This window comes from Pan paniscus, chromosome 2 (genome assembly GCF_029289425.2).
Source record: "Pan paniscus chromosome 2, NHGRI_mPanPan1-v2.0_pri, whole genome shotgun sequence".
NCBI classification, from domain to species: Eukaryota; Metazoa; Chordata; class Mammalia; order Primates; family Hominidae; genus Pan; species Pan paniscus.
Genome location: NC_085926.1, coordinates 44,561,500 through 44,577,506, shown reverse-complemented (window position 1 = coordinate 44,577,506; position 16,007 = coordinate 44,561,500). Strand labels below are relative to the sequence as shown.

General features: G+C 41.6%; 1 protein-coding gene and 1 long non-coding RNA gene across 7 annotated transcripts in view; one reads left to right on the top strand and one right to left on the bottom strand.

Annotated features, from left to right (window-relative positions):
- The window catches only part of ZNF197 (zinc finger protein 197), a 25,860-nt gene extending 20,396 nt beyond the window's left edge, over positions 1-5,464 (bottom strand). The window contains exons 1-2 of one of the 6 annotated variants that reach the window (XM_008961534.6): positions 5,163-5,464; positions 774-1,253 (exon numbers count right to left, since the gene is read on the bottom strand). In XM_008961534.6, the coding sequence (XP_008959782.2) occupies positions 774-1,163 (390 nt within the window). In that variant the 5' untranslated portion in view covers positions 1,164-1,253; positions 5,163-5,464. Of the gene's footprint in view, positions 1-773; positions 1,254-5,162 lie in introns of those variants that run through there. The other 5 variants (XM_008961533.6, XM_057301700.2, XM_008961536.6 and 2 more) reach the window with 5 other exon arrangements.
- The window catches only part of LOC117979640 (uncharacterized), a 26,424-nt gene continuing 15,863 nt past the window's right edge, over positions 5,447-16,007 (top strand). The window contains exon 1 of the long non-coding RNA XR_010111532.1: positions 5,447-5,584. This is a non-coding gene — a long non-coding RNA (uncharacterized LOC117979640). The remainder of the gene's footprint in view (positions 5,585-16,007) is intronic.

Below are 16,007 nucleotides of genomic sequence, written 5' to 3'. Positions count from 1 at the left end.
AATCCCTTGGCTTGCAGATCCCTAGTAGGGCACACAAGAGGAGATCTTACCAAGATTTGGAAAGCTTCATTCTTGTTATGCTACTGCCATTTTATTTATTTATTTATTTAAAGACAGGATCTCACTCCATCACCCAGGCTGGAGTGCAATGGTGTAATCATAGCTCACTGCTGCCTCAACCTCCTGGGTTCAAGTGATCCTCCCACCTCAGCCTTCTAAGTAGCTGGGACTATAGGCACTCGCCACTACATCTGGCTAATTTTTAAATTTTTTGTAGAGATGGGGTCTTCCCATGTTGTCCAGGCTGGGCTTGAACTCCTGGCCTCAAATGATCCTCCCACCTCAGCCTCCCAAAATGCTGTGGCATGAGCCACTGTGCCTGGCCTGCTATTGCCTTTTATACTCTAGGCTTACATGACCATTCCAAACAGAATTATAGAAATAATACATAGGCTTCTGTTTAGGGAAAAACTTATTAACATGTCTTCTTCAGGTTCTTGGTCCAAACTCAGCATTAGCAAGCATTACCCAAGGGACAAAACAGTCAATGTTTTTATGCTGCTTCTCAGTTGGACCCGAAGACCTCAACGTAAATCCATTTCTCTACAGACATATTCTATGGTCTGAATACTCATGGACCTGCTTTAATTATCATTAAGGTTGCTAGTGTGCTATTAATTTTTAATGAAAATCACAGGATCACCCTCTAGCCTAGCCTCAATTCTTTCCTTCCTTTCATCCCAACACCCACCGCCCCTCCCTGCCTTTCTCACTTGTATTGCTGGTCCATCAAGGTCTTTCTGCAGCTCCTCTACCAGGGCCACAGCCTCCTCGCCACTTCCAGGGCGATGGAGCTGTACCCAGGTCCGAATCTCCCCAGGCAGGATGCTCAGAAACTGCTCCAGCACCAGCAGCTCCAGGATCTGTGCCTTGGTGCGTGCTTCTGGTCTCAGCCACCGGCGACAGAGTTCCCTGAGCCGGCTCAGGGCTTCCTGGGGTCCAGATGTCTCATGGTAACGTAATTGTCTAAAGTGTAGGTGGGAGGTCTCCCAAACAGAGGAGCTACTTCCTTGGAAGCTGGTTCCCCATTTCCAGGTATCATCCTTCCCCTTCACAAGGCCCTCTTGTCTCAGAGCATTGTGGGCTAAATTTTCTCTTGTCATTGTTGTTTTTTGAAAAAGGCTCCTCTCCAGTCCAGGTCTCCTTAATTCTTGACTTCTTCCTTACAGCTTGGAGAGTATCATCTACAAGACCTCAAGAAATCATTGTTAAAGTTAGCCCAGAGAAACAACTGAGCTTTCCAGGCCCCAGTCAGCTCCCAGTAATAAAGAGAACCTTTGTGAGTGCGAGGTTCCAGGCTCTAGAGAGTGCTTCCTCTGACAGAAACCCCCTGCCTAAGGCTCTGGGACACACACACTCATGTTACGCACGAGACTGCTGAAACCAAACACATGAACTTCCTTTGGTCTTTGTTCATAGGATCCCTTCAGCTAATTACAATAGACTCTTTACCACTCTAACAATGAGCATCCTGACTACTCCTGTGTAACCTGGAACAAGTACCTCACTTCTGAGCCTTAGTTTCTTAACCTGTAAAATAGGGATAGTAACAGTTCCTACCTTATGGGGTTGTCATGAGAATTTGATGTGTAATACATTTCAAGTTTTTGAACAGTGCCTGGTATACGGGTTTAAATGTTACTTATTACCCTTCTGTAACTAGTACTCTTTCCTATGTTCCGCAGAGTTAACAAGTAATCATTAATCATGATACATATGAGAGAAAATCCTAACCACCTCCTCAATTAACAAAGAAAGGATGAATTAAGTTCTGTGTAGTTTTGCTCTACATGCCTTTAATTCTCTGAAAATTGTTCTTTCTGTTAATCAAAATATTTGGATAAATTTGCCTTTTCTTCTTTTCCTTTCACATCTAGTCCCACAGATGGATAAATATGAATAGGGTTTTATTATACAGAACTTAGACTTGCTCTCTAGAAATCATCTGCTCTTTAGAAATAACATTTTTCTAATTATAAAACCAGAAAACACACAAAACCAGAAAACAATCACTGCTATTATTCTGAACTATGTCCTTACCATAGTTTAATTATCATAGATAAATTCTAACTTTCCCCTATTATTAATAAGGTCACAACGGCTATCCTTGATAACAAATTTTTAGTTACATCTCTGCTTATTTCTTCAGGATAAACTCCTAAGAGAAAATTGTTGGGCTGAAGGATAAAAACATTTTTAAGCTTTTAAGGTTATAACAGTTATATCACCATCAGTGACATATGAAAACATCCTCTTTATTTGAACACACAGACCCTTAAAGAGAGCTTGCTTATAACAAACAGGGGAGCCAGAAATATAAACATAATTTCAATATAATGTTTAAGTACAAGTAATAGGAGAACATAAAACTACAGAAAGGATTCATGAAAGGAAATTTCTTTTTTTTTTTTTTTGAGATGGAGTCTCGCTCTGTCACCCAGGCTGGAGTGCAGTGGCATGATCTCGGCTCAGCGCAACCTCTGCTTGACAGGTTCAAGCAATTTTCCTGTCTCAGCCTCCCAGGCAGCTGGTACTACAGGCTCGCACCACCATGCCCAGGTAATTTTTGTATTTTTGGTAGAGACGGGGTTTCGCAATGTTGGCCAGGATGGTCTCAATCTCTTGACCTCATGATCTGCCTGCCTTGGACTCCCAAAGTGCTGAGATTACAGGCGTGAGTCACCATACCCAGCCATGAAAGGTACTTTTGGATTGGGCTTTTAAGGAAAAAGAAAAGGATCATTGGACTGTGAGGAAAGCCATTCCAGGAAGAAAGAAACTCTATTTTCAAAAGCAAGGAAGGACACATAACTCTGTGAAGGAAGACCAGAGAAGGAAAGTAAACTTCAGAGGCAAGAGTGTAGGAGTAGAGCAGAGAGGTGAACAGAAGTTAAATTCTAACTACTGCTCTTGAGAGGCAGTATTCTGAGGAGATGATCCTGTCCTGTAAGTGAAGTGATTTTACTTACATTTCAGCATTAAAGAGGCTTTACTTTACATTTTTCCTTATTTTTAAAAATAGTAATATATTCACTTGGTTCAAAATTTAAAATTATAAAATGTATACTGTGTAAAGTTTCCTTCTCCGTTAGCTTCTTATTTTTCCAGTTATTTCTGCATATGTGTGTACATATATTGTTTTCTAGTTCCCTTTTTCTCACAAATGGTAGGACACCATGAATGACGTGGTACATTTTCCTCTTCTCAATAATAATATGTCTTAGAGATCTTTCCTGTCAATACACAGCCCCTCTCCGCATTTTTATGGATGCATAGATGTATCATAATTTATTCATGCCAGCACTGATGGAATGTTTGGGTAGTTTTCAATCATTTCTTATTACCAACAATATAATCATGAATAATCTTGGGCATACATCAGTTTGGATGTGTGTAGGCATATATAAGAAAAATTCCTTGAAACAGAATTGCTGAGTTAAAAGGTATATACATGTATAATTTTGATATTGCCAATTTGACCTCATTAGGATTGAACCAATTTATAATTTATACTCCCATCAGAAACAGCTATATGGGAGTGCCTTTCCTCACTTTCACCAATATGGTTCTCAAAGTTTGTGCTCTTTGCCAAATTTTTGACTTGCATTTTGAACGAATTAATAGAGTCATTTGTATATTTTTTAAAGTAACTATTCATATATTTTGCCCATGTTTCTATTGAGGTGTTGGGTCTTGTTAATTTGTACACACTTTTATCACAGGAAAATTAGTCCTTTGTTTACAATGGCAGCTGCAAATTTTTCTCAGTTTGTCAAGTGTCTTTGTGACTATATATGCCATGTGACTTTGCTTAAAGTGTTTTTTGCCATGCAGTCAATCTTTTACGACTTCTGGGTACTGTACCACAATTAGAAAGACCTTTTTCACTCTGAGCATGAAGAGAGTCTTAAGTGGTGTCAGGACTCTATTAGTGAGAAATGGTGGGGGTGGGAGGGCTGGATATCAAGAAAGGTCAGTTAGGTTTTTCTAATAGTCTAAACACATGACTTAAGTTCTAAACGAAGTAGGGATAAGGCAATTGAGAAAAACTTGGCAGTCCTTGGTAACTGATCTGGGGGTGATGGAAAGGAATTTTTAAAAAGAATTTTGAATAATTTTCAAATAACATAAAAATAACAAATTCTTAAACATACATTTTATTAGCTTCTCACAAAAGGTTTTCAAAGCAGAAGTCAAAAAGAACAAAAGGATCAGAGGAGCGAATCCACTGAAGGCCACTTAGCTAACTGAGACATGGGAGCAAATTCTGAATTCAGGGATTCTAATTCCAGAAGTCCAAAACAATTCCATCTACGAAGAAACTTATGAAACCCAAACAACCCAAACTGTTCTAAAACAACAGTTTCCAAACACCAGTCCACGACAAAGCTTTAATCTGGTAAGCTGCAAAAAGAGAAAACCAGTAACAATCGTCGCTGACAGGTTGGCAATGAGTGTGAGTGTGTGTGTGTGTGTGTGTGTGTGTGTGTGTGTGTACGCGCGCGCGCGCGCAAAGGCCAGCATTTATTCTGAGTTTACGGTCTTAGTACTTTGTGTTAAAATGTATTGCCTGAAGTAATGTTGGTATGGGTGGTTTCAAGTTTGAGTTTTTCAAGTTTGATTTTTAAATACCATTATATTACAAAACTAAAAGACTAAAAAAGCTAAAATCGTTCCACCCCTTAAAACAAACAAACAAAAAAATCCGTCCTCAAGAGTCTGGGCGCCACCGGTAATAGGGAAACCTCAGAATGTTTCTGTGGATTAGCCTCAGACAAGACTGAGGAAGAGCAGAAAGGCCCGAGCTGGGGGAGCAGGCTACTGAGGCAGCTCTTCTCAAAGCGCCAGCGGAGTCCGTTAGACGGGAGCACCGGTCCACAAACACACACAGACTCGGAGCTGCCTCAGTACCTCCCCCGGGCCGGCTGCCTGCCCAGCCGAGGCCACGACGTCGAACCCCAACACGAAGCTGGCGACGGACCATGCCGGGGGTCAGGGCCCGGGAGAGGCTACCGAGGGCTGTGCAGTCCCAGCAAGCTCAGGCCCGCGTCCCGGGCCGCCTTCCCTGCACGCCCACCCGCCCCCGAGCCCACCCCGCTCACCGGGGGCTCCCGCTGCGGCTCCAGCCTTGGGTACCGCCGCCTCGGCGCCAGGCCGCTAGGAGATGACACAGGAACGAGCCCTTGCGGCAGCCGAGGCACAGAATAATGGCCGAGCCGAGAATACTGCGACTTCCGGTTGCACCCCGCCCCTCATCCCGGATCTCTAGGAAGCCACATCTCTATGGTTCGTTTCTTTTACCAGAACTGGGGAAGAGAGGCGGAACTCCTGAGCCCTTGGGTACTAGTGTTCCTTACATCGAACACGAACTGGCCGCTGTTTCAGACCGGAAGGGTGCGGAGATGAAAGACAGGACCCAGGGTCTCAGGATGCCTGTTGCCTCCTAAGAGAGTTGGACATTTCTGTTTTGATATGCATTTCAATTGAGGTTGATAGGGAGTAACCTTCACGTCTGAATGACCTGGTAGGTGACTTTTCTGGTCTCTTCTTGAACTTATGCAATTCTCACTATAAATAATAACATGACTTATAAATCACCCTCTTGTGAATTCGCTTACTGTGGTGTATCTCTTGCCCACATGATGACATATTGGAGCTATGATATTAAATAATAATCAAGTTGAAGGTGCAAGGTAATGTGCAAATGGTAGGGACATCTCTCCCCTGAATGAAGAGGTTATTCTAGCTGTCCATCGCCCTGGGTAAAGTCAGGTGTATATAAAGGAAACTGGAACTCTGATCCTCTCTTTGGTCTTCAGTCTCTTAAGTTTGGACTTCTGGAATTGACACCCCTATATGGGACTATGGCTGAAACAAGTCTCCAAAAGGGTAAAGGCCATGTCTGCATGGATCCCATGTATTTAGCACCTAGTACAAAGCTGAAGCCATATAGGTTGTAGATGAATGTTTATTCAATGAGCAAGGTTCATGTTATTCTGTTTATGTCTTTCTTTTTTTTTTGAGATGGAGTTTTGCTCTTGTTGCCCAGGCTGGAGTGCAGTGGCGCAATCTTGGCTCACTGCAATCTCCACCTCCCGGGTTCAAGCGATTCTTCTGCCTCAGCCTCCTGAGCAGCTGGGATTACAGGCACGTGCCACCATGCCTGGCTATTTTTTTTTTTTTTTTTTTTTTTTTGTATTTTTAGTAGAGACGGGGTTTCACAATGTTGGCCGGGCTGGTCTTGAACTCCTGACCTCAGGTGATCCACCCCCACCTTGGCCTTCTAAAGTGTTGGAATCACAGGCGTGAGCCACCGTGCCAGGCTTATTCTGTTTATTTCTTTATGTTCTCTCCTGGCATTCATTAAACAACATACTTAAACTTCAGCCTTGATTCATTCATTCATTCAGCTACTGAGTACTTGCCATATGCCAAATACTGTTCTGGGCACTAGGGACATAAATAAAGAGGTAAAGTCTCTGTTCTCATGGAGCTTACATTTCTAGTGGGATAAACAGAAAACAAATATAAAAATGTGTCAGGTGGTGGTAAATGCTAAGAAATGTGAAAGCTGATCATAAGAATTGGGTTATTTTTGTCATACCTAATAAAAGAAAGTCGAGAAATTAGCTGGGGGAAGCACTCAGGGTACACAACATTGCTCCAGGAATGTTATTCTCTGTAAGCTTGACTGCTGAAACTGCTTATTATAAGCCAAAACCAGTTTTATCTATAGCTTCTGAGATAAGTTGCTGCAACTCTAGGACTAATTTTGCCCACTGCAGTTGCTCACCAACTGGAGCTTGCCAGCTCCCCACACCCTTACTAGTGCCAATGAACTTTCTCAAAGAGCAATATGTAACATTCCTCCTTTTTGTAAAACCTCTAACCTTCTCTTTGTTCTTCAGAAAGAGCACCACTTTCAGTTCAAGCCAGAGACTATCTCTCCGACTTTGTAAACTGATGTTGTGAATAAAACTTTCTTTTCTTTCTTTCTTTTTTTTTTTTTTTTGAGATGGAGTCTCACTCTGTCGCCCAGGCTGGAGTGCAGTGGCGCGATCTCGCTCACTGCAACCTCCGCCTCCCGGGTTCAAATGATTCTCCTGTCTCAGATTCCTGAGTAGCTGGGATTACAAGCGCACGCCGCCACGCCTGGCTAATTTTTTGTATTTTAGTAGAGATGGGGTTTCACCGTGTTGCCCAGGCTGGTCTCAAACTCCTGAGCTCAGGCAATCCACCCACCTCGGCCTTCCAAAGTGCTAGGATTACAGGTGTGAGCCACTGTGCCGGCCAACTTTCTTTTCTACTATCTAGCCATCCTGGTGGTCCTTTGGATGACATAAAAAAGGGTAAGGAGGACCCAACAAAGGAGACTGAGAAGCAGCAGCCAATCAAGTAGGAAGAGAAGAAGGAAATAGTACTTTATGGGTCTCAAAGTATGAATGAGTAGATTTTGAAATATTGATCAATGTGATTGCTGTTCCCCCCACACTAAATTATAATTTTACTTGTAAACCAAGGCTCCCTTCTCCCCTGCCCTACCTAGGTAGACAGGAGTTACACACTATGGGACTGGAAACAAAAGTGACAAAAACGATAGTGAGTTAGGCCATTAGAAGCCTTTAGTAAGTTGAAAAACATTCTTGCCTTGCTGGGAAAGAAGAAAGGAATGGGAGGAGCCAAAATGACCAACTAGACTATGGACCACTGACCAGTGAGCCTGTAATCATTCACACTCCTACTAAGCAATGGCCCGGAAGCATGTAACCAAAGAGTTGTCAGCTGGTGAGAACCACCAGTTGCCAGTGGCCAGCCCAGAGCCTCAGTTTTGTCACTCAGTTTGTGCCCTGAGATTCTGCCCATCTGACAAAGAACTTGAAGCACCCTCACCACTGCCCCAAGATGAAAGACTTGGTAACCTTGTGGAATGATGGTGATAGGAAAGGAACACCCTATCTTTGACCAAGGCGGAACTATACAAAACCTGTTTAAAGTGGGCCAGAGCTCTGGGACAGTGGTATAATACAACACATAGCCTTTGTTTTACATACACACACATTCCTGGTATTTAAAATCCCCAAATGTACTGGTGAAAAAAACTAAGCAAACAAGAAATAAATGAGTTTGAGATAGGCATATGAGAAGAGGCTGGAAGCAGAGGACTGACATTTCAAGATGGGTTAAGATCTTAGACTACTGATCAACTAAAATGGAAATCCCAGGCTGAATGGAAAGTTTGTATTTCTCATCTTTCTATAAAACCCCACTTTTCCAGAGTTGTTTTTAATGCAAATTGGAATGTGATTGACCTATGACCAAGGATTATATGTATATAATATATATGGCTAAGAAATCTCAAGACATGCAATCTGAAGACCCAGGAGAGCTGAAGGTATAGTTGTAGTCCAAGAACTATAGGCCTAAGAAGCAGAAAAGCTGCTGGTGTAACTTCCAGTCTGAGTCCTAGTCGGAATCCAAATGTGTTAGTCTGTTCTCGCACTGCTATAAATGCCTGAGATTGGGCACTTTATAAAGAAAAGAGGTTTAATTGGCTCACAGTTCTGCAGGCTGTACAGGAATCATGGTACCATCTGCCTCTGGGGAGGCCTCAGGGAACTCATGGGGGAAGGCAAAGTGGGAGCAGATGTCTTATGTGGCAGCAGAAGGACCAAGGGTCAGGGGAGGAGGGAGGTGCTACACACTTTTAAACAACCAGGTCTCACTCACTATCTCAACACAGAGCCAAGGGGTAAAGCCATCCCTATGATCCAATCACCTCCCATCAGGCCCCACCTCCAACACTGGGAATTACAGTTTGACATGAGATTTGGGCAGGGACAGAAATCTAAACCATATCACCAAAGGTGGGAGAAGACCAATGTCCCAGCCAGAAGACAGGCAGAAAGAGCAAATTCTCTCTTTCTCAGTCTTTTCCTTCTATTCACATCTCCAATGGCTTGGATGAGGCTCACTCATGTTAAGGAGGGCAATCAGTCTACAGATTCAGATGTTAATCTCATCCAGAGATACCCCCACAGACACTCAGAATAATGTTTAGCCAAATGTCTGGGCACACTATGGCCCATTCAAGTTAACATGTAAAATGAACTATCACATATGGATTCTTCCAAATACAGTTCAGGGCATTAGTTATTTAAAGATTTTCTAGGCACTGAAGGGCATCCACAGTGGTTAGATTAGGCTAGTGTCACTTAAAAGGATCCATTTCAGATCTGAATGTCTGTATTGGACAACTTCACCCCCTTATCTTTACATCCTCAGAGAGGGATCTTGTAGAAATGAGGGAGTAACAGCAAATGGAAAGTTGGAGAAGGGGACAGGCCACCTGTCAAAGGCCAATCATGCTGGGAGCAGAGAGGGGTAAATCCAGTCCAGACTGGAAAGCTTGAGGGAAGACAGAACAGCCATATTCTTTGCAATTTGGAGGGAGGTAGAAATCCCATTGCCTATCCTTTTACTCTCATAGGAGTCCTACCTGGAGAGGCTGTAAAAGGCACATAGTCATTGGTAGGAGTAGAGGGATCACAAAATCAGAGGACCTGAGCTTGGAGTGCCTATGGCTTTGACAGGAGCTTTAGAATCTGAAAGGCTGAAGGGGCTGTTATGGCCCTAGCAGGAAAGGAAAGGAAGTGGGATACTGGGGGATCTGCTTTGGTCTTTCTGTAGCCTTTCTCAAGGGCTAGATGAAAATGAAAATCTCAGGTTGTTCCGAATTGGTTTCTAGGCCAGCCCTCTATTACTAGGCTGATGATGCTACAACGAATCAAAAGATCATTAACCCCTGATAGAGGTCTTTACTAGTGCCAAAATCTACCCAGCTGCACTTTCTGCATCCCACCCCCAACACACACACACACACACACACATACATGCACACACACACAGACTCAATTTTCAACAGTATATAATTGGCAATCACAGAACATTTCAGTTGAATTAAGATAGAGTTCAAACCAGAAGAGTGAGGCAAAGCTAGAATATTAGAAAAAAATAAAGCATATAAAAATTACTTGCTATGTGTCAGCCTCTTTCACATGGTTAATTTCATTTACTCCTTACATGAACCCTTTGAGACAGATAATATTGTGACAGTTTTGATGATACTGAAACTAAGGGTGAGTAAGTTTAAGTAATTTGTTAAAATACCTTCCTAATAACCAGTGAGGCTTTGAAATCCAAGGCAAATGCTGTTTCCGCCACTATATTTAGGCTTTTGTACACCCAGAAGCAAGAAAATCATTCAGGAGACTGAGGCAAGACACAGGTAGGGAAAAGGGGGAGAAAAGTCAGGACAGCCAGCATGAAGAGTGTCTTCAGCCTCCTGAATACTTTAGCTGTGGACGGGCCTTGGACAACTCATGCTAATTTGAATGCAAAGAAGCATTAATATGTTGTGTTCACTGGGAATGCATCTAAGGCTTTGATAATCGTTAGGGGTGGGAGGCAGGGAGGCCTGCTATCTTGGCTTATACCCACCTGGACTTTTATATAGAAGGTCATGACTCTTGAATACATTCTGCTCTAGAGAGGCCCAAAAGTGGTAATTCTAAAGTCAGTCTAGTATCTCCTAGCTTTAGAGGTGTCTGGGTGTCTGGGGAGTAGAACAAATGTAACTGAGGCCCTTCCCAGTCCAAGATATTCTGCAGATACTTTACTTTTGGGTACTGGAAAACAATGGAAGTAGTTACTACACAGGTAAAGGGAATATTTTAAAACACTAAAATTCTTTGATGCTAAAAGCATAGTAAAAGAAGCGTCTGCTTATTACCTAAAACAGATGTTCTTTGTATTCTCTACCACAGTCACCTCTGCCCACCTCTGATTTTCATGCAGCTGTGGGAGAATGGATGTAGCCATCCTGACAGAGTCCTGTCTCAAGCATACACCATAACATCTTAGGCTATTTTGTTGAAGGCTTCCTCTGGAAGTTCAGAAGCCTGTTCAGCCAGGTCTTAGGCACAAACTGGAAGAAGTGGATGAGAATAACATCCCCTCAGGCAAACCTGAAAGAATGATAAATAAGAATTGGTACACAAATGCCCCAACGTCCTGTCCTTTGACAAGAAAAGTCTGAGCTATGTTCTACATGGGCCCTTAGAGGGCCCCTAGTGAAAATGAGCCTCAGTTGCCCACAGTGGATCCAGCTCAATAACTCATTCTTTGTTGGCTTTCGACCTTCCCTGTCTTATCCTTCCTGCTCACTCCTTCTTGCTCCTTAAGATCACCTTCAAAATAGTCTACTCCACCTATATCCTTGTCTCAGGCTCTGCTGATGGAAAAACCTAAACTTATAATCAATCTTTTAAATTCAAACAAGGTTGGGGGATTTGACAATGCCCAATTTTGTGAACACCCATTTATTAGGCTGGTTGAAGACTAATTATCTTTTTCCAGAGGAGGCTCCAGAAGCCAATCCTTTACCTTCTTTCTAAGTAGATAGGCCTTTACACAGATACACAGACAGTGAGCTATTTAGTACATCTTGTCTTCCTGAATTATACACTAATGAGGAAAATGGAGGATCTTAGCCAGAGGGGAATTGTGAGTTCAAAGTTCTCGCCACTGTGGGAAGAGATGCAAGCTCTACAGGCTAGACTAGATGGTGGAAAACTGGGCCTCCCAGAGACTATGCCTTGATGCAGGGTAGTCCAGGAGCCAAAGCAGCAAAAGTAAATGAATCTTTGTGCCGGTGTTCCACTGTAAATACAACCCAGCTGCTCCCAGCATTTATTTTCTATTTCTTTACTTCCCACCACTATCCACCTTCTTCACTCTGAATCTTCTGTCCCTTTCATTAGTCCTTCTTATTACAATTTCTGTCCCCTCATGCTTACTGCTTGCTGCGGCTCCTAATGATGTGGCTTCTCTCCATCCACAATTTCTGCTTCAGCTCCTGTTCTTAATTTCCTCATTTTTGCCCTACTTCCAATTCAGAATTTCCTTAGAAAGGGATTCCAATTGGTAGAGTCATTAAATATTGTCTTTGTTTGGGCAGAGCTTTGACCTCAGGCCACACTCTGCAGGATAATTAAAAGGAACCAACATATTCATGTTTAGTAATCATGACCATAATTACTCTGTCTTCTCCCGTATTTGACTTGAGATGTTTGCTATCCCTCTCTCTGCAACATCTTTTCAGAGAACTATGGAACCATACAATGTTATGGTTGGAAATGAATCTACAGTTCATCATTTTACTAAAGATCTTACCTCTGTAAGACCACATCATCCTTTGTAAACTTGTCACTTGCCCTCCAGTTGGCCTTCTAACTTCGTTGTGATGGCTCAGTATCTGTTTGTCCCTGATATCTTCTTTTACTTTCCACCGATAAACTTCTCTCCCTCTTTTTTTCCTGCCCATGGAGAAAAAATTGAGCTACTAACACTTCACTCTTGTTCTAAATATGTCATCTCCTTCTACACCCATAATCTGACTTTTTTTTTTTTAAGGTCTCTTGATGATACTGTTTCCACAAGACAAAAAAAATGAGCAAAACTGTTTTCTGCTTACTTTTGACAGCAGATGAGAACAGAATAGACTTGATTATGAAGCAGGAAATTTTTAAAGGATTTATCTGATGGAACATCAAGAGGATTCTTTCTTTCTTTTAAGAGATATGAGGTCTCACTCTGTCATAGTGGCACAATCATAGCTCAGTGCAGCCTTGAACTCCTGGGCTCCAGCGATCCTCCTGCCTCAGCCTCCCAAGCAGCTGGGACTACAGATGAATACCATCATGCCCCCAGCTAGTAAGAGGGTTCTATGTGTTGATTCACTGGGAAACCAGAGACTAGAGATACCTGTGAAGACACTTTCAAGAAGTTAGAAGAATTACCCTTGAATGAAGAAAGGAGCTGACTAGAAGTAGTTTATTGAATAACACACAAAGATTGTTTCAAACCTACAAAAGATAAATGTGAGGAAGATAAGGGATTTGGGGAATCCTCCTATGTCCTCCAGTCTGGCTATACATTAGGATGGAACAGAAATCCTACCAATGTGATGAATGTGGCAAAGCTTTCAGAGTGCCTACCTCAATGGCCATCAGAAAACCTATACTGGAGTGAAACCCTGTGAATGAATGAGTATTATAAGACATTCAGGTAGAATTTTCCATTTTTATGTCAGACATTTTTATCTCTAGAAATCGAATTTTAATTTTTTTAATATCTTTTGTGTCTGCTAAACAAATTCAATCTTTCCCCTTGATTTTTGCTTATATAGTCATAATATCATTAATATCCTTGTTTGTTGATTCTTTGTGTCAGTTCTAGGTCAGTTTTGAATAACTGATGTTTCTCATCAATACAGGTTGTATTTTCCTATTTGTTTACATGCCTAGTAATAACTGTATGTCAGACATTTTCCATTTTACCTTGTTGGAGACAGAATACTTTTCATTCCTATAACTATTCTAGGGAGTGGAGGATGCAGTTAAGTTACATTAGGTCAGAGAACATACTTTGTATTATTTAAATCCTTCTGATGTATTAAGGTTTGTTTTTTTACCTTGTATATGATTTGTCCTGGAGAATGTTCCTTGTGTGCTGGAGAGGAAGGTATATTCTGCTATTCTTCAGTGGCATGTTCTAGGGCTATATTAGGCCTAGTTGGTTAATAGGGTTCAAGTCCTCTATTTCCTTATTGATCTTCTTTCTGGTGTTCAACTATTATTGAAAATGGGCTATCGAAGCCTCCAACTATTATTGTTTGAATTGTCTATTTCCCTGCTGCATCTCTTTCAGTGTTTGTTTAATGTATTTTGGGGGTATTTCAGTAGCTGAATATACATTTGTCATTGTTATATCTTCCTAATGAATTGACACCTGTATTGTTATAAAATGCCCTTTTTTATCTGAAATAGTATCTTGTTTTGGTTTTAAAGTCTAATTTGTCTTGTATATAACCACTCGAGCTTTCTTATGGTTGCTATTTGCAAAATACATCTTTTTCCATCCTTTTACTTTTAATCTCTTTGTATCTTTGAAACTAAAGTGTGTCTCCTGTAAACAGCATATAATTGGATCTTGTTTTTTTATCCAGTCTGACAATATCTGCTTTTTCATTGGATTGATTAATCCATTCACATTTAATTTTATTATTGATACAGGGTTTCTTTTTAGACCACATTTCATCTGGAAGAAGATATAGTTGGATTTACGTCTGCCATTTTACTTTTTTTGTTCTCTTTATCTTATTATTATGAACCCATTCCTTTTTTTTTTTTTTGACAGGGCCTCACTCTGCCCCCAGACTGGAGTGTGGTGACATGATCATGGCTCACTGAAGCCTTGAATTCCTGGGCTCAAGTGATCCTGCTGCCTCAGCCTCTCAAGTAGCTGGGACTATAGGCATGCACCACTATGCCCAGCTAACTTTTTAAAATTTTTAGTAGAGATGAGGTCTCACTATGTTGCCCATGCTGGTCTCAAACTCCTGAGCTCAAGTGATCCTCCCACCTTGGCTTCCCAAAATGCTAGGATTGTGCATTTTCTGCCCCAATCATAGAATCAACCACTTTTTCAAAGGGCCCTAGTTCCCTTTAGAGGGAAATGGTGTTTCAGGACTGCAATTTTGGTGTGAAGGGCGCTCACTGCTCCTGGTAGATCTTTGTTTCTAGGTATTTTCAGTGGAAAGGGCGAGAACAAATTTTTTCTTTTTCTTTTTAGTTGGCACATAATAATTGTACATATTTATGGGACACAGGGTGATATTTTGATATGTATATACAATGTGTAATGACCAAATCACGGTAATTAGCATATCCATTACCTGAAACATTTATCATTTCTTTGTGTTGTGAACATGCAAAATCCTCTCCTCTATGTTTTTAAAAATATACAATAATTTCTAGTTAATTATATTCACCCTACAGTGCTGCAGAACACCAGAACTCCTTCCTCCTATCTAGCAATAATTTTGTGTCTATTAAGCAATGTTTCCCCATCTCTCCCCTCCACTACCCTCCATAGGCTCTAATACCCACAATTCTATTTTCTACTTGCATGAGCTCTAAATTATTTTTACCTCCCACATATAAGAGAGAACATGTAGTTATTTATCTTTCTGTGCTTATTTTGCTCAACATAATGTCCTCCAGGCTCATCTATGTTGCCACAAATGATAGAATTTTATTCTTTTTATGACTGCATAGTATTTCATTGTGCATATATGCCACATTTTCTTTATCCATTTGTCTGTTGATGGACACTGGGTTTATTTTATCTCTTAGCAATTGTGAATATTATAGTTCTGTAATAAGCATGGGGAAAAAGTATCTCTTCGATATTTAGATTTCCTTCCTTTGGCTAAATATTCAGTAAAGGCATTACTGTATCATATAGTAGCCCTATTTTTAATTTTTTGAGAAACCTTCACACTGTTTTCCATAATGGCTGTACTAATTTACATTTCCACCAAAAGCATATAAAAATTCCTTTTGAGCTGGGTGCAGTGGCTCACACCTGTGATCCCAGCACTTTGGGAGGCCAAGGCAGGTGGATCACCTGAGGTCAGGAGTTTGAGACCAGCCTGGCCAACATGGTGAAACCCTGTCTCTACTAAAAATACAAAAAATTAGCCGGGCCTGGTGGCAGGCGCCTGTCATCCCAGCTACTCAGGAGGCTGAGGGAGGAGAATGACTTGAACCCAGGAGGCAGAGGTTGCAGTGAGCTGAGATTGTGCCATTGCACTCCAGCCTGGGCGACAAGAGTGAAACTCCATCTCAAAAAAAAAAAAAAAAGGCCGGGCATGGTGGCTCACACCTGTAATCCCAGCACTTTGGGAGGCCGAGGCAGGTGGATCACGAGGTCAGGAGATCGAGACCATCCTGGCTAACATGGTGAAACCCTGTATCTACTAAAAATACAAAAAAAAAAAAAATTAGCTGGGCGTGGTGGCGGGTGCCTGTAGTCCCAGCTAGTTG